Genomic DNA, 18604 nt, shown 5'->3' on the forward strand with positions numbered 1-18604 from the left:
CTTTCCCGCGCAACCTGCCGGCACCGCCCATCGCCGGCAACGCGCCTGCGCACTCGCGCACTGCCTGCCGGGAATTGTAGTTTCTGTGTTGTGGGCCCGGCAAGTCCAGGGGCTGAGCTCCGGTACCGCGGCGCCCGAGGGCCAAGGCGGAAGTGGGGCAGCCACCTGGGGGCCGAGGGCGTGGGGTCGGCGGTCTCCGGGCGCCGACAAGGGGCTTGGGACTCAGGAAGGGCGCGTGCGCTGCCATAGGCCCCGGGGGAGGAGGCAGGGCAAGGCCAGGCCAGGGGTCCAGTGGTCCGAGTAGCCAGCCTGGAAGATGCACAAGAAGAAGGGACCCCCGGGACCCCCGGGTCGAGGCGCCGCCACCGCCCGCCAGGTGAGTCTGTATCCCATGGCCCCGCCGAGGTATCCCATCCCACCCTTGTCACACGTTCGAGGGAGGGCCCCACCCCCCCGGGGGGACCGGCTCTCCACTCCCAGGTGAGCCCACGTCCCCGCCCCCTAGGTTAGGTTCGACCCCCACAGTAAGGCCTGTTGGCCCGGGCTCCCCAGCTCCTGGCGCCCCGCCCAGGGCTCAAGGCCACCTGTTGCAGTAGCAGCTCCAGTCCGGGAGGAGAAGGCCTCGAACCTGGGGTAAGAAAGACAGTTATGGCTTTCCTGGACTGAGCACTCGTGGAACCCTGGCGTCAGCTTGGCCAGGTCATACTTTTTTATCCCCATTGTACAGATGAGGACACTGAGGCCCAGAGAGGCGAAGACACCTGTCCAAGGTCATAGGGATCAACTGCTTGGCCAGAGCTAAGGGCAAATCCAGACTGCCTGCCGTGAGCCCACAGAATTGTGGTTGGGCCCCGTCTCCCTCCCTCATTACCTTTTTCCTAGGCACTGGGAGAGTTTGATTTTTCTTTGATGGAAGGAGCTCAGGCCAAAACTTAGTGCCCAGGTATTAGTCTGGCTGACCTGAAGTTCCCTCCGGGCTTCTGCATATTGGATACTTGGCTTCACACCTCTAAGCCTCAGTCTTCTCACCTCTAAGCCTCAGTCTTCTCATCTGTACAATGGAGACCTTAAGAGTGTATGTCACAGGATAGTTGTGAAAATTCACAACACTCTTAATTCACAACTATCTGTGATAGTTTACAGAGGGTGCTAGAACATAGCGCTCAATAAATGGTGTCATCATCATTACCATTAGATGGAGCGCGTATGATTGCTGATACTTGGCCATTTTTGACCCAAAGAAAGGGGGGTAATTTGTGTACTTCAGCCTAATATTATCACATCATGGTTGGTCATTAATAAGGATAGGATAAGAAGACAGGTATTTCACACAGCCAAGACCTTACTTCCAACTTCAGCGCTGTCTGTGCTTCCTTTTACTCTTGACACCTCCAGTCTTCCTGCACAGCTCCCTCTGCTGAAGATGCTGGAATGGAAAAACCCAGTTGTGCAGAGTGACTTTGCTTTGGGGCAGGGTGTAGGGCCTTATTTCACCACTGAACTTGGCTAGCAACACATCACGGGTGTGGGCTCAGAGCAGGCAGTTGGGTCTCTCTCTACCTGCCCTTTGCCCCATGTTGATCTGTGCCAGAGGAGTGACTTGGCCCATCTTGGGACACCTGTTGTGTCTGGGGCCTGTTCCAGCTGACTGGCTTTCCCCAGGAGCCCTGGGTTCCTCCCCAGGGGATTCCAGGTCCATCATAGCTGCCTCCAGCTAGCCAGGGTGCATCCCATGGTATGACTGAACCCCCATTGTTCCCACAGCTGGGCCTGCTAGTTGACCTCTCCCCAGATGGCCTGATGATCCCCGAAGATGGAGTTAACGATGAGGAACTGGAGGCTGAGTTCTTGGCCTTGGTGGGAGGCCAGCCCCAAGCCTTGGAGAAGCTTAAAGGCAAAGGTGAGACTCTCAGTACACCCCTGAACATTTTCTGAGTTCCTGTTTGAAGCTGGGCACTGAGGTGATGAGAATATGGAGACAGAGAAGGTCCCTGTCCGCCTGGCAGCCTAATTCTGGGGAAGAGTTAAGCGATCGGCTCTGGCCCCAAATGAAGATTCAAGTCCCACTTCTTCAACTGACTGGCTGTGTGACTTGCTGAGTTTCAGCAACTATATGGGGCTCAGTTTCCCTGTCTGTAAAATGGCAATAATCACCAATAATGGATGTGGCATGTCTTCCAACCCATGGTTCTGTGATCAGGGCTGGGATTAGGGAAGACCTGTGAACTGGACTGGGATTCCAGGAGGAGGCACCTGCAATGGGGAGGGCCAGGTGAAGAGTGGGGGAGGGGGTGAATCACAGTTTGTGCACAGGCCCTGGAAGAGGTGGCAGGGGACTCAAGTGGGGCTGGAGCTCGGGCACATGGAACCTTTACACTTTATAGCTAATGCAGTTGATCCTTGTTAGCTACAGAGTCCAAATTTGTAAATTCATCTATTGGTTTAAATTTATTTGTAACCTCCAAATCAGTTGCTTGTCGCGCTTTTGCAGTCATTCACAGACATGCATGGAGCTGCCAAAAGTTTGAGTCACCCAGTGTGCCTGTTCCCTGCCGAGGCGACACTCTGCCTTCTTGTCTCAGCGCACAAATAGTGACTTTTCTTGGTCTGTTGAATGTCACGCTTTTCTCATGTTTGTGCTTTTTGTTGATTTTGCGGATCCACACGGTCCCCAAGCGTAGTGCCAGAGTGCTGTCTCCTATTCCTTAGCATGAGAAGACTAGGATGTACCTTGTAGATAAGCTTCATTCAGGCATCAGTTATAGTGCTGTTGGCCTCGAGTTCCGTGTTAATGAATCAACAATATATATTAAAGAAGGTGTCTTTAAGTAGAAACACACATAAAACAAGGATATATATTGCCTGTTTGACAATAGTGTTGTGCCCAGAGGCTCATGGGAACCTAATGCTGTATTTCCTTCAGGGCCAGTTGGTTCATTATTCACTAATTCCAACTTTATAGAACATGGGTGCCGTGAATAACAAGAGTTACATGAACAACAAAATGCTGACAGTGTGCTGTTCTAAGAGCTGCATTTACCTTTAGTCCCTGCAGTCTATGGTGAGGGAGAAACTGTTATTGTCCCCATCTAACAGATGGGAAGACTAAGGCCCAGGGAGGTGAAGCGACTTGCTCAAGGTCCCACAGTGAGAAAGTTGCAGATCTGGGGTTCCAACTCAGGCTTGTCGAGGAAGAGATGAGGCCAGGGAGATCGACAGGGAGTAGGATCGTGCCTGCTGGCCCAAGGACACTGGGGTGCCATGGAAGACCCAGGAGAGGGAGACATACTGACCACTGCCTGCTACCCTAATTTTCACGGCCATGGGTGAATGGGACAAGAGGCTGGGGACTCTTGAAGGATCCTGGTTCAACTGGGGCCTTCCGTTGCCTCCAGGTCCCCTGCCCATGGAAGCCATTGAGAAGATGGCCAGCTTATGCATGAGAGACCCGGATGAGGATGAAGAGGAGGGAACAGATGAGGAGGACGTGGAGGCTGATGATGACCTGCTGGTGAGCACCCGGGGCGGAGCAGGAGACTTCCCTCCCATTGGTGTCCACCCAGCAGGCCCTCACGACTGGCCCCCGGCCTTGTGTCCCTGCAGGCGGAACTGAATGAGGTCCTTGGGGAGGAGCAGAAGGCTTCAGAGTCCCACCCTCCTGTGGCCCAGGTATACCCCTGACAACACTGGTCTGTGCAGCCCAGGGTTCAAGGGCTCCCTCCTCCCCTCTCAACCACAGAACCTCGCACAGGTGGTGGGGTGCCTCTGATCCCTAGTTCTCCACCCTGGGAGATGGGTGATGATTTCTGCCCCTTTGGGGTTAGAGGGGGCAACACACCTGGTATACAGTAGGTACTCAACCCAGGAAGAGAGGGGTCACCACCCAGACTGTGCACCTGGCCCCTCCCGCAGCCAAAGGCCACAACCCCCAGCCCAGGGCTGGAGGCCACCTTGCAGGAGAGGCTGGCCCTCTACCAGACCGCGATCGAAAGCGCTAGGCAAGCCGGAGACAGTGCCAAGATGCGGCGCTACGACCGGGGGCTTAAGGTGAGTGGGCAGACAAGAGGGTGACCAGGTCCTCACCACCGCCCCCTGCACCCAGCTCCAGGCTCCTTCCAAACCTACGTTCACACCTTCTCCCAGACACTTGAAAACCTGCTGGCCTCGGTCCGGAAGGGCAAAGCCATCGACGAAGGGGACATCCCGCCGCCTGTGGCTGTGGGGAAGGGTCCAGTGGCCACACCCAGCCACACACCTGCCCCCACCCAGCCAGCCCTTCTGAACCCACTGGCCCCAGATCCCCGTGTCATCGTGGAGAGTCCTCCTTCCGCTGCTCCATCCTCGTCCCTGGCCTCAGCTAAGCCCCAGCTGCCCCCAGGTAGGCCACAGGCAGGGCTGGCTGATGTGGGCTGATGAGGGGGTATTCATTTAGTGGCTGCCCCTTTGGTGGGGGGGTACAGGGCCTGCCCTGATTTTTAGATATTTGTTAACACCTTTCCCTCCCCAGATCCTACTTTCCAAGGGAAACACAGGCTCACAGGAGAGGTTTTCTGTCTGTAGTAGCTGTAAAATATATTTAACAAAACATTCGCCATTTAACTATTTTTCAACATGCAATTGAGTGATATTTGTCACTCTCACAATATTGTGCAACACCACCTCTATCAGTTTCCAAAAGTTTTTCATCTCCCCTATTCAGCATTAACTCCCCATTCTCCATTGCCCAGTCCCTAGGAACCTCTGTTCTATTTTCTGTCTCTGGATTTGCCTCTTATAGATATTTTACCGGAATAGAATCATCCAGTGTTTGTCCTCCTGTGTCTGGCTTCCTTCACTTAGCAAAATGCTGCAGCATGTGTCAGAACGCCATTCCTTTTTAGAACTGAACAGCATTATGGTTTTTTGGTTTTGTTTTGGTTTGGGTGTGCCAGGTGGCTTGCAGAATCTTAGTTTCCTGACCAGAGACTGAACCCAGGTCCCGGCAGTGAAAGTGCAAAGTCCTAACCACTGGACCACCAGGGAATTCCCCATAGAGTTTTTTCTTTTTTTAAGATTTGTTTATTTTTATTCATTTATGGCTGTGTTGGGTCTTCATTGCTGCTTGCGGGCTTTCTCTAGTTGCGTCGAGGGCTACTCTTCATTGTGGTGCACAGACTTCTTATTGTGGTGGCTTCTTTTGTTGCAGAGGATGGGCTCTGAGTGCACAGGCTCAGTAGTTGCGCCTCGAGGACTCTAAAACACAGGCTCCATATTTGTGGCTCACAGGCGTAGTTGCTCCATGGCATGTGGGATCTTCCCGAGACCAGGGATCGACCCCATGTCTCCTGCACTGGCAGGCAGATTCTTGACCACCGGACGACCAGGGAAGGCCCCCACCCATAGAGTGTTAAGTGAGTAGTTCCCAAGCCATCAGCTTGTCCATCGTTCCTAAAACTCACTTGCTGGAGAACACACCTCCCAAGAAGTTTTCTTTCCCCTAACCTCCCCTTCCCCGCCTTAAGAAAAGAAAATGGGGCAAACCAAAGGAGATACTCCAAATGCTGCCCTGAGGTTCAGAAAGTGAACCCCTAGTCTCTGAGTGCTTCAGCCAAGCTGGTTTCTAAGCTTTTGTTTTTAATAAAGCTCAAGGATGACTATTGGAAGTCGTAACCTGAGATTCTCAGCTGAAATCACCAACAGTTTTTCATAATGGGGTTTTTTGTATATAGCTGTGCAGGGACCCTGAGAATCATGTGACATCTGTAAGACTCTGTCTCTTCTCATCTATTTGATGATGTGAAGCAGGTTTCTTTGCACATTAAAGACAAAAAAGGAAAGTAGGAAAAGAATGAACAAGGAAACAGGAGCTACGTGCTAGTGGGTGGACCCGGCCCCCACCTTGTCAACAAGAGCTGCCTCGCCAGTACAGTTTTACTCTTACTATATCAAAATTATTTATCAAAAAAGCTCAATATAGTTAAGCTTTGCTCAGTTTTGTGCAAAAAATAATTCCAACAGTAATTCTGCCCCAAAATAAAAAAATTTTAACACTAAGAGGGACTTTCAGTGGCAGGAGATAAAGCCAATGAAATGTCAGGGTGTTACAGGACTTCCCTGGTGGTCCAGTGGTTAAGACTTTGCCTTCCAATGCAGGGGGTGCAGGTTCAATCTCAGCTCGGGGATCTAAGATCCCACATACCTCGGGACCAAAAAAGTAGAACGTAAAACAGAAGCAATATTGTAACAAGTTCAATAAAGACTTTAAAAATGGTCCACATTAAGAAATGTCAAGATATTGGGCTGCTGCTGCTGCTGCTGCTAAGTCGCTTCAGTCGTGTCCGACTCTGTGCCAGCTTCCCCGTCCCTGGGATTCTCCAGGCAAGAACACTGGAGTGGGTTGCCATTTCCTTCTCCAATGCATAAAAGTGAAAAGTGAAAGTGAAGTCGCTCAGTCGTGTCCGACTCTTAGCGACCCCATGGACTGCAGCCCACCAGGCTCCTCCGTCCATGGGATTTTCCAGGCAAGAGTACTGGAGTGGGGTGCCATTGCCTTCTCCGATATTGGGCAGGGGGAGATAAATTAGGAGTTTGGGATTAACAGATACACCTTATTATATTTTAAATAGTTCCAGAAAAACCAAGTATCTACTGTATAGCCCAGGGAACTTATGCTATAGAGTAGATATATACATTATATATATAGTTCCAAAAAAACCAAGGATCTACAGTATAGCCCAGGGAACTTATGCTATACAGTGGATTTATATATTTTACATATATATAATGGAAAAGAACCTGAGAAAGAACACTTAGTTATATATTGAGAAAGAACACTTATTTATATATATACATAAATGAATCAGGTTTCTGTACACCTGAAATTAACACATTGTAAATTAATTATACCTCAATTAAAAAAAAAATGTCAAGTTGTTTTGCTTCAAGTTGCACACCTTCTCAGGCAAGTCCACCAAAACAAAGCAGTGAGTCCAGTTATCAGTCTGAAAAAGTACAACAGGTACTTTGTACTGTTTTCCAGGTGTTTCTAGGATGTATATCTGGGTGGTGGGTGGTGTATCTATTGTATTTTATTTTTAATACCAACAATTGTACTTATTAAGAACACCTCCTAAGAACATATTAGGTATATTATTTGAATCTGTATCTAACATAGTGTTTTAAAAGCCATTTAATCCTGTTTCCCAACTTTGCTGATACATTGCAGAAAGGTACATTTAAATGTACAGTAAGGTGTTAAAGACTCTCGAGTACCCAAATACATCATGTTACGATACAATTCTGCCGGAAACGTGTATGTAAATAAGGGAAGATCTGAAGTTCCCAATTGCTCGCTGTGAACCCTGGCGTATATTTAAAAAGTAGGACTTCATGGTCCTGTGGTTGGAAATCCGTTGGCCAATGCAGAGGACACGTGTTCAAATCCCTGGTCGATCCCAGAAGCTTCCACGTGTCCAGTTTCTGTTGACAGATAAAGCACACCTGGATTTCTTCAGCTTTGCTTTATTGCAATTCACAGATTACTGTGATTTTTTTTTTTTTTTTTACAAATCAGTTTGTGATAACTGTACTCTGAGCAAGTCTGTTGGCACCATTTTTCCAATAGCATTTGCTCACTTTGTGTCTGTCTGTCATATTTTGGCAATTCTCGAAGGATTCCAAGGGTTTTCATTATTGCTATACTTGTTATGGGGATCTGTGATCCGTGATTCTCGGTTTTACTGCTAGTTTGCTGAAGGCTCAGGTGGTAGTTAGCGTTTTTTAACAATACATTTTTTTAAATCCAATGAGTTGTTTATCTTTGGCTGCCTTCGCTGCTACACGCGGGCTTTCCCTAGTTGCGGTGAGCAGGCTTCTCGTTGCGGTGAGCAGGTTTCTCGTCGCAGTGGCGACTCTTGTTGCAGAGCACGGGCTGTAGGGTGTTCAGGCTCCGTAGTTGCAGTTCGTGGGCTTAGTTACCCTGTGGAACAATGACATTTTCTTACGTTAAAGTATGTACATTGTTTTAGTCATAATGGTATTGCATGCTTCACAGACTACAGTATAGTATAGTAACTTTTGTATGTACCGGGACACCAAAAAACTGAGTGACTCACTTCATTACAATGTTTGCTTTATTGAGGTGATCTGGAACCAGACCTACACTGTCTAATTTATGCCTGTAAATGGATAAACAAATGTGGTCCATCCATATAATGGAATATTATTCACCCTGAAAAGGGAAGGAAATTCTGACACATGCTACAGCACGGATGAACCTTGAAGACATTATGCTGCGTGAAATAAGCCAGTCACAAAAGGAGAAATACTGTATGATTTCACTTATAGGGGGTCCCTAGGGGAGGCAGATTCCCAGAGACAAAAAGTAGACCAGTGGGTGCCAGGGGCTGGGGGAGGGGGATGGGGAGTTAGTGTTTAATGAGGACAGAGTTTCAGTTGGGAAAGATGGAAAGAGTGCTGGAGTTGGATGGTGGTGATGGTTGTACAACAATGTGAATGTTCTTAATGCCATTGAACTGTATTCTTAAAAAGGGTTAAGATGGTAAATTTTATCTTGTGTGTATTTTACCACAATCTGAAAAAATAAAAGGGAAATATTGGTGAGTTTCAGATCACCATGGTAGTTAGGATACATTTGATTTAAAAGAGTAGTGTGATGATTTTCTTTATCAAATGTCAGTGTTTGAAGACACTAGGGACAACAGCCATTGCCACTGTCTCAACTCAAAATGAAGTTTTAGATGTCGACTTAAAAATGTGTTAGAGTACAGAAAGTTTTCCAGAATTCTCTTGGGGGCAAAATAGCATTGGCTGTAAAGACTGACAGTCATAGGGTTGAGTCCTCACTATGCCTTCAGGCTGTGTGGTTTGGGGAAACAGCATCCCCTCTTTGAGCCTCAGTTCTCAAATCTCTAAGGTGGGCCTTTGTTGTGAGAATTAAGTAGAAATAGTTTGTGCACCATTCCCTCTCGCAGGTCCTTGCAGCCCTGGCCCCCTGGCTCAGTTGCAGAGCCGCCAGCGTGAATACAAGCTGGCTGCCCTCCACGCCAAGCAGCAGGGAGACACCGCCGCTGCTGCCAAGCACTTTCGTGTGGCCAAGGTGCGTCCAGAGGGGTCAGGGTTGGAGGTAGAGGACAGGATGCTTCTAACATTGTGTGATAGCAAAGAACAGGGGCTCTGGAGTTAAGACAGACCCAGATTTGAATCCTGGTCACTCCGTGACTATAGTTTCCTGCACCTCCTGAAGCCTCAGTTTACCCTCTCTGTGAAATGGGCATAAATGTTTGGAGGAGGCTTGAGCAAAATACTGCAAAGGGACTTCCATGGTGGTCCAGAGACTGACCACCAGGTCAGTCTGCACTTCCACTGCAAGGGGAGCAGGTTCAATCCCTGGTCACAGAACAGCCAAAAATAAAAATTTTAAAAAGATGCTTGCTGCAAAGGAAGGGACACAGTGGGGAGTCATCTGCCATGTGGCAGGTCGTGGAGGCTCCCCATGGGGTCCTAGCCTCCAGCTGCAGCCTCCTCCCCTGATCTTCCTTCTCCCAGAGCTTTGATGCTGTCTTGGAGGCCCTGAGTCGGGGGGAGCCTGTGGACCTGTCGCGCCTGCCTCCTCCACCTGGTGAGGACCCACCCTGCCCATCCTCCAGGACTGCTGGAGGTCTCCAGGACGTTCTTGCTGATGCTGCCACCCCTTTGGTCAGGGGGACCCCAGGGACCCCAGCCTCAGGCCAGACTAGCCTGGTCGGGGGAAGGGCAGCCGCAAGTAAGCCCCACACTGGACTGGACCTCTCTGCCCATAGACCAGCTGCCCCAGGGCCCACCATCACCACCTGTGCAGCCTCCAACTCCTGCTGTGGTGCCCTCCACACCAGGTAGGCTCCTGGGACCCTGTGGGGTGGGCCGGCCAGAGCAAGACAATCTCCCCTCACCAAGACCCTTAACTCTACCGTCTGGTCTGGCCCAGAGGCTCCTCCACCCCCAAAGACTCTCCTGGAGGCACTAGAGCAGCGGATGGAGCGGTACCACGTGGCTGCGGCTCAAGCCAAGACCAAGGGGGACCAGCGGAAGGCTCGCATGCATGAGCGCATCGTCAAGGTGCGTGGAGACCCAAGTAGGCGGGTCGGCCACCCCTAGAGACCTTGCCCAGGAAGCCCTGACACCTGTGTTCCCTGCAGCAATACCAAGATGCCATTCGAGCCCACAAGGCTGGCCGAGCGGTGGACGTGGCGGAGCTGCCTGTGCCTCCAGGTAGGCCCTGCCCCCAGCCCCACTCCACCAGTGGGCTCCACTCAGAGGCTCCACCTCTGAGCCTTCACAGGTGCTGTTCCCTCCAGCTCTCCAGTCCCAGGGAGCTGATGGCTGCACCTTCAGAAATTCTGTAAGCTTGTTAGACAATGGGTACCCTAAAATCATTTACCACGGGAATGTTTACACCACAGAAATTGGCAAACACTAAAAATTAGGAGGTTTTTATCTGAAGATTCTGTTCACCATCCCACCACTGTCTGGTCATTTATTTATTTTAAAACATTATATGTTTATTTTTGAGTGTGCTGGGTCTTTATTGCTGCATAGGCTTTTCTCTAGTTGCAGCAAGCAGGGGCTACCCTCTAGTTGTGGTACACAGGCCTCATTGCGGTCACTTCTCCTGTTGCAGAGCACATACTCTAAGGCACGTGGGCTTCAGTAGTGCAGCTTGAACTCTAGAACCCAGGCTCAGACGCTGTGGCTCTGGGGCTGAGTTTCTTCGCAGCATGTGGCATCTTCCTGGATCAGGGATCAAACCCATGTCTTTTCCTTTGGCAGACGGATTCTTTACCACTGAGTCACCAGGGAAGCCCCTGGTCATTTCTTCTTTGACTCACTCCTTCCTAGTCATCAGCTCTCAGTTTTACAGAGATCTTCCCAGCCTCCCATCACCCCTGCCAATGGGTTGGAGGTGTCTTCTGGGATCTCAGAGTCGCCTGTCTGTCCACCACGAGAGCAATTACAGTTCTGCACGTTGGTCCCCTGGGAGTCCCTCCAGGCCCAGGGCCACCTCTTATGCCCAGCACGCCACCTCACATGGTGCTTGCTTGATGGAGTCTGGCCAAGACCCAGCCAGGGTCAGGCAAGAGGAGCCAAGAGCAAAGAGGGAGGTTAGAATGGTCTGACATCTCCACCAAACCAGCGGCAGCTCCTTCCTTGCATTCAAAATAGATTCAGGGACTTCCCTGGCAGTCCAGTGGTTAAGGCTCCGTGCTTCCACTACAGGGGGCGTGGGTTTGATCCCTGGTTGGGGAAGTAAGATCCCACATGCCTTGCGGTGCAGCCCACCCTGCCCTTCTACAAAAAAAAGAAAGAACCAAGAAAACGCAAAGTATTGTGTTGGCCAAAAAGTTTGTTCAGGGTTTAAAAATCAGAACAGACTTTTTGGCCAACCCACATAGATTCAAAGGCCTGAAGCTCCTTAGCAGGGGAAGACCCTGTGTCTCAACCATTATAGTGTGGGCCTCACCCTCCTGACCGGGTCCCAATTGGCCACCTAGGCTTCCCCCCGATCCAGGGCCTGGAGGCCACCGAGCCCACCCAGCAGAGCCTGGTGGGGGTCCTGGAGACCGCCATGAAGCTGGCCAATCAGGATGAAGGCCCTGAGGACGAAGAGGACGAGGAGCCTAAAAAGGTGTGAAGGGCCAGGGCCTTGGGGTGAGGCAGGGGAGTGGCAGGGCAGCAAAGCAAAGCCCCAGTAGTCCTGGCCGTGAGCCAGGAAAAACCGGCTGCACGTCCGGGCCTGCTACTTCCTGGCCATGAGGCCATGGGCAAGTCATCTTGCCCTCTGAACTTCGGGCTCCTCTGTACAGTGAGCACAGTACTAGTCCCTACCTCCAGGGGCTGTTGCCAAGGGTTAGTGTGAACAAGATCACATGTGTTCAGTGCTGAGGAAATAGAAACTGAGATGGTCAGTGTTGTCGCTGTCAGGCCTCGACCCTGTGGGCAGCAGACTCATCACAGGTGCTGGGAAAGCTCTGACTTGCTCTCCATCCTTCTGCAGCTTAGCAGCCCTGCAGCCCCCACAGCCCAGCCCAAAGCCCCACCTTCAAAGGCACCCCCATCAGGATCCGCCCCCATAGCCAAAGCAGCCCCCAAAGGCACATCCACCAGAGGTAGGTACAGCCCTCCCCACCTGGGCAGCCAATTGCCTGGCTGTGGGTGGGGCAGCACCCGCAGACACCCCTGTACCCACAGCCCAGCAGCAGCTGGCCTTCCTGGAGGGCCGCAAGAAGCAGCTCCTGCAGGCTGCACTGCGAGCCAAGCAGAAGAATGACGTGGAGGGCGCCAAGATGCACCTGCGCCAGGCCAAGGGGCTGGAGCCCATGCTGGAGGCCTCACGCAACGGGCTACCTGTGGACATCACCAAGGTGAACCCTCTAGGCCTTCTGGACCTTCCCAGGCACTCACCCTTCAGACCTCTGCCACTTAGCAGTCACATGACTTAGAATGTATTCATCAGGGTCCAGGTTAAACTGCTGTAACAAACTCCTCTTCCCGGCCCAAGACAGTGGCTGAAATAAGACAGACATTTATGTTTCCTGTATGTAACACTTAGGGCATTCTGGTCTCTAAAAGAGACCTCTAAAAACGCCCTTCAGGGCCCAGATTCTTTCCATCTTGCTACTCTGTGACACCTTAGGAGGTCATTCTTGTCCTTGTGGTCAAAGTGGATTGACCTTTGACCAGATAAGTGATGCCTTATCTTCATCCGGGCTATGGGGCAGTGATGTGGAGTTACCATCACTTCTACTTGCCTCCCATTGGCCAGAATTGAGTCATGTGGCCACACTTAGCTGCAGGGGAGGCTGGGACATGTAGTCTCTTGCTGGGCTGCTGTGTGTCCAGCCAGAACTCCATTACTAGAGAAGAGGAGTTGGAGATCAGGGTAACAAATTGTGCCATGTGGGACAGACCATCCACTTCTCTTTGAGGATTACTTTTCTCCTTGGGAAAGAAGAACAGGGCCTGCGGATGAAGCTGTAGTCAGGGAAGGCCTCTTGAAGGAGGTGTGATGTTTCCACAGAGCCCTGGGAGGGTCTGCTCATGGTTGTCCAGCAGGCCCCTCCCTCACAAGCCTTGTCCTCCCCAGGTGCCGCCTGCCCCCGTCAACAAGGATGATTTTGCCCTGGTCCAGCGTCCTGGCCCGGGTCTGTCTCAGGAGTCTGCCCGACGCTATGGCGAACTCACCAAACTCATAAGGCAGCAGCACGAGGTGAAGGGGGCTTCCCTGCCCAGGTCATCACCAGGCACACGGTGCCCCTCCAACCCTCCCCTCACTCTCTTCTGCTCCCCCAGATGTGCCTGAACCACTCTAACCAGTTTACTCAGCTAGGCAACATCGCTGAAACCAGCAAGTAAGAAGCCCAGCCCCCATGCCCCACTAACTTCTGCACCCCGCAGCCTGCCCCTGGGACCAGGGACCTGAGCAGGGCCCTCTCGCTGGCAGATTTGAGAAGCTGGCGGAGGACTGTAAGCGGAGCATGGAGATTCTGAAGCAGGCCTTTGCCCGGGGTCTCCCCACACCCACTGCTCGCTTTGAACAGAGAACCTTCAGCGTCATCAAGTAAGGCCCCCTATACCCTGCCACTGGCCCTTTTGGAGAGAGGGGTTCACACTCCCCAGAAGCCAGCAGAGGACTTGCTTCTGGAGGAGAGTTTGGGTGGTCTGGTGGGAGCAGAGCATGTGCAAGTGTCCTGAGGCAGACGTGCCATGTAAGTAAAGGATGGCAATGGAGTGTTGACAGTGACACGTTTGGAAATGGGGACAGTCTAGTGAATGCAAAGGCCTGGGCAAGCTCATGGAGTGGTGAGGTGGGTCCTGCTCCTGTTGCATCATCTCACACTCCAGGGAGTTGGGATCATTTTTCCCACTTGTACACGAGGTTAGGGGTGGCCACTGGGGTAACCTAACATCACCACTTAGGATAACCTGCACCCCTCACCCTGGCTCCCCGACATCTCCAGAGCCTGGCTCCCTGTCACCCCCTCATCTCCTCTCACTGACCCCACTTCTCTCACCCCCAGCCACACAGACTTCTTTTTGGTCAATCAGACACATCAGCCGTGTTCCCACTCAGGACCTTTGCATCGGCTGTCTCCTCTGCTTAGACCCTCTTAAGCAGATTACCATGTAGCAGCCTCTTCTTTTTCTTTTTTAAAAGTTTTTTTTTGCTGCACTGCATGGCCTGTAGGATCCTAATTCCGTGACCAGGGATCAAGCCCATGCCCCCTGCAGTGGAAACTCGAAGTCTTAACCACTGGACTGTTAGGGGAAGTCCCTGTAGCAGCCTCTTCTTGACACTGAGTCACCTATGATGTTACTTCTCCTGAGAAGCCCTCCTTGATGGCTCTGTCTAGAGCAGCACCTCCCAAGCACACTCCCATGTTTTAATCCTCTGCAGAGTTGTTTTTGTTTTGTTTGTTTATATATTCAGGGGTCATCTGTTCACTCAGCTAGCCAGGGCTCCCTGAACACAGGCATGGTCTGCCTCATTTACCTCTGTATTTTCAGCAGTGAGGACACTGGCTGGCATATAGTAGATGCTCAAAAAACCTTGTCAGAGAAAGAGAAGGTCCCACAGCAGCTAGGGCACTTGGTGAATTCTAGAAGATTCCAGAAAATTCTAGAAGGTTCCAGAAATCTTATTCAAGGGAAGAGGTCCCACAGACGTGAGGCCACTGACTGGTGCAGAGCTGGTTCCAAATAAATATGTGCATATTTATGAAAGGACTAAACAAGTAGCCAGTGGCAGACCTCAATAGAGAATTGTAGTCTGTCTGGTTCTAAAACTCAAGCCTAGGACCTGAGACACCCTCAAGAGACTGGGGGGAGGGCCGAGAAGGCGGGCAGGGCGGTGGCACTGAGGTGCCTGTCTCCCGCCCTCCCTCCCGGAAGGATCTTCCCTGACCTCAGCAGCAACGACATGCTCCTATTCATCGTGAAGGGCATCAGCTTGCCCACACCGCCAGGTGAGGGGGCACCAGGCAAGGGGCAGGGCTGTGGGGTCCACCCGTCTGCCCAACTCTGACCCTTGTCTTCCCACAGGGCTGTCTCCTGGTGACCTGGATGTCTTTGTTCGGTTCGACTTCCCCTATCCCAACGTGGTACATGGGGAGCTGAGGGGGGATGGGCTCCAGCCCCCTCAGGCCTGGAGGGTGTGGTTCCGGCAGGGGTTCAAGGGCAGGCCCCAGCCCTGAGCTTTTTCACCTCCTGTCTGGTCACAGGAAGAAGCTCAGAAAGACAAGACCAGCGTGATCAAAAACACAGACTCCCCTGGTGAGCCCTGGCAGGAAGCAGTCCCCCGCCTCCCCTCCCCGCAGAAAGCCCATGAGACCATAAGCTGACCCTGCGCCTCCTCTCTCCCTCCTTCCCCTGGCAGAGTTCAAGGAGCAGTTCAAGCTTTGCATCAACCGCAGCCACCGTGGCTTCCGAAGGGCCATCCAGACCAAAGGCATCAAGTTCGAAGTGGTCCACAAGGGGTGAGCTGGGGCCACAGGTGCTGTCTGGGCCTCCAGAGGAGGGGGAGCTGCCCAGGGCCAACCGTCCTGTCCCCTCTCACACACACAGGGGGCTCTTTAAGACCGACCGGGTCCTGGGCACAGCCCAGCTGAAACTGGATGCCCTGGAGACGGCATGTGAGGTCCGAGAGGTCCTTGAGGTGAGAGGTGGACATTGGTCTGAACACTTGGGTATAGCCATGCCACTCACGAACATCAACCAGATGCTCCCTACCCTGAGCCTCCCAAAGGTCCTCTCTGCTGGCACAGCCCCTCCCTGGAAATACCAGGCTTCCCCACTACCCAGCCCTAAGTACCCTCTGCACCCTGCTCCATTAAGAGCAGCTGGTGTCTCAGCCATACCCAGGGGCTCATATTTTGGAAATTTCCCTGGTTGTCCCGGAGCCCAGCCCTGAGCCTCCAGCCACAGCCTGCTGCTGCTTTTATTTATTTCTTTATTTTGGTAATTTTATTTATTTTGGCTGTGCTGGGTCTTCGTTGCTGCAGAGGCTTTCCTCGAGTTGTGGCAAACGGGGGCCACTCTCTAGTTGTGGTACGCAGGTTTCCCGTTGCGGGAGCTTCTTTTGTTGTGAGCACGGGCTCTAGGGTCCACAGGCTTCAGTGGTTTCGGCACGGGGGCTCAGCACTTGCAGCTCCCGGGCTCTAGAGCACAGGCTCTATAGTTGTGGCACGTGGGCTCAGTTGCTCAGCAGCATGTGGGATCTTCCCACACCAGGGATCGAACCCACGTCTCCTGCATTGGCAGGTGGATTCTTTACCACTGAGCCACCAGGGAATCCCCACTGCCTGCTTCTTAACAGCCTCCCCTCACTCCCCCCAGGTCCTGGATGGTCGCAGGCCCACAGGGGGGCGGCTGGAGGTGATGGTTCGGATTCGCGAGCCACTGACGGCCCAGCAGCTGGAGACCACGACTGAGAGGTGGCTGGTCATCGACCCCGTGCCAGCATCCGTGCCCACAGTGAGACCCCTGCCTGCCAGCAGCCCCGGGGGGAAGGTGGGGCTTGTGTCAAGGTGGCCGAGACTCACAAGACTAGTTCTGTTCTCTGAAGCAGGTTGTTGGGCCCAAAGGGAAGGCTCCTCCCATACCTGCTCCTACGAGGGAGCCAGGGAACAGGTAGGTGACTGGGCCCAGCCGTGCTGGAGAGAATGCCCCTCTTATCTCAGCCTCTCCTGGACGACTTATCATCAAGCACAAATTAAAGCATGTCTCTCACCTGCTTCAAAACCTTTCCTGGCTCCTCTTCTCCTAGAGCATCTGGTTTAAACTCCTCAGCTTGATCTTTAAGACCTTTTGTGATCAAACCACTGTCAATAATCCAGCCTTTTTTTCCCTACTTCTTCCTGTTGGTTCATGGCTACATTTAGTTTTTACGAGCCTCTTGGCTACTCTGTGTTATAATACCCTGAGCACCCCTATCGCCACACTTGCTCCTTGCTCCTCTGCCCAACTCTGACTCCTTTGATTCCCAGCTTGGCCGTCACCTCCTCCAGGAAGCCCTCCCTGACACCTGGCATCACAGTTGCCTGGGTGTACACCCCTTGTCCCTGTCAGGTTGTGGATTCAGCAATACAGGGGTGGGCCTGGCTTGATTCCCACTGTTCCCCGGGGCCCAGTATGTTTGTTGAATTAACAGGGTTGGGAATGGGAGTTCCCTGCAGCCCCTCACCCCTCCCCAACCCCATAGATCAGCACGGCCCCTGCATAGTCTCAGTGTGCTGGCCTTCGACCAAGAGCGTCTGGAGCGGAAGGTGGGTACTGCCCTGCGAGGCTCAGGGGGGCAGGACTGGGGGGTCCGCAGGTCCCTCACAGCTCCCTCTGCATCCTCTCCCCCCACCTCAGATCCTGGGCCTCAGGCAGGCGCGGCGGCCAGTGCCCCCCGAGGTGGCGCAGCAGTACCAGGACATCATGCAGCGCAGCCAGTGGCAGCGGGCGCAGCTGGAGCAGGGAGGCCCGGGCATGCGGCGGGGTAGGAGCTCAGGGATGGGTGTCGGGGGAGGGGTGGGGGCTGCAGGCCCCATCCTGATGCCCCTCGCCACCTCCATCCCTCAGAGTACATGGCCCAGCTGGAGCGCCAGCTACAGTTCTACACGGAGGCCGCCCGGCGTCTGGGCAATGATGGCAGCAGGGTGAGCCGGGCGGGCGTGGGGGCATGGCCAGGGCCACCAGGGGCTGCCTGCTGACTCCTTCTTCACCCCCTAGGAGGCCGCCAAGGAGGCACTGTATAGACGGAACCTGGTCGAGAGTGAGGTGAGCAGCTTAGGCATTGAGAGCCAGGTGGGCAAGTGTGGTCGTGTCCCCCATCCTGACCCAGGCCATTTCTCCCCGCAGCTGCAGCGGCTCCGCCGGTGAGGGGCAAAGGGACAGGCGGCCCCCGGAGAGCTGGGAGCGGGCCTGCGGCCCCAATACTACCACAACCTCAGACCAGACAAGCAGACAATCAGTGGACAGTCAACTCTGGACGGACACATCCCCCACTGGGCCCACCTGGCCCAGCTGGAGCCTCCCCTGGCAGGGGGCGTCGGCAGGGCCTGCCAGCCTGTGTGTGCCCCTCACCCAGGCGCAGCTGGGTGGGCCCCAGAAAGTCCGTTTGCACAGCCCAGGGGTGTACAGCCCCTTGCCGGCCTCCAAAGCGGGAGGGTGGCTGGGACCAAGCCCCCAGGGCCCTTGCAAGCACTTTACTTCCTGTCCCTCCCCAGCCTTAACCCTGATGCCCACCCACACCCCAAAGAAGCCGCTGAGGCGAGCCAGGGTCAGCCAGGCTCCCCAGAGGGTTGCTCTGGCCCAGCTGGGCCCCCAGGGCAGACATGGAATAAACAGCCAGGGCCGCACCTGGCTCACTCTGTCCTGCCCTTGTTTCTTGTTCCTGCCCCCCGTGCCTGGGCTGGGCTGCCCCACCCCAGGGGGCTGATGAAGAGGTGCCTGCGAGAGGAGCAGGCTGGCAGGGAGCGTGCCCGTGAAGGACATGGTCTGTGCACACACTCTTTGCAGGGATGTGTGTGAAGGCCCGTGCGTGTGTCCTTGGGGTCTGCAGTGCACCTGAGGGCATCTGCGTGCG

At 53.3% G+C, this 18604-nt stretch overlaps 1 protein-coding gene across 2 annotated transcripts; it reads left to right on the forward strand.

Moving 5' to 3' along the window:
* The first annotated feature begins 78 nt into the window (after window positions 1-78).
* On the forward strand, window positions 79-18391 carry CC2D1A (coiled-coil and C2 domain containing 1A). 2 transcript variants are annotated; one of them, XM_027547967.1, is made up of 29 exons: window positions 79-376; window positions 1765-1900; window positions 3396-3511; window positions 3604-3669; window positions 3913-4047; window positions 4144-4378; window positions 8973-9097; window positions 9547-9619; window positions 9801-9872; window positions 9965-10095; window positions 10176-10248; window positions 11529-11662; window positions 12032-12143; window positions 12226-12398; window positions 13121-13243; window positions 13327-13385; window positions 13478-13594; window positions 14926-14999; window positions 15076-15134; window positions 15255-15306; window positions 15410-15509; window positions 15598-15688; window positions 16369-16506; window positions 16598-16662; window positions 17234-17297; window positions 17389-17515; window positions 17599-17675; window positions 17749-17796; window positions 17878-18391. In XM_027547967.1, exons 1-29 carry the CDS (start codon window positions 317-319, stop codon window positions 17896-17898), a joined length of 2856 nt encoding a protein of 951 aa, XP_027403768.1. In that variant the 5' UTR covers window positions 79-316; the 3' UTR covers window positions 17899-18391. The 2 variants fall into 2 exon arrangements, with proteins under 2 accessions (XP_027403768.1, XP_027403769.1); XM_027547968.1 differs by having other exon boundaries at window positions 16601-16662.
* Window positions 18392-18604: the final 213 nt, after the last annotated feature.

The sequence above is a fragment of the Bos indicus x Bos taurus genome, chromosome 7, assembly GCF_003369695.1.
Source record: "Bos indicus x Bos taurus breed Angus x Brahman F1 hybrid chromosome 7, Bos_hybrid_MaternalHap_v2.0, whole genome shotgun sequence".
Classification (NCBI taxonomy): Eukaryota; Metazoa; Chordata; class Mammalia; order Artiodactyla; family Bovidae; genus Bos; species Bos indicus x Bos taurus.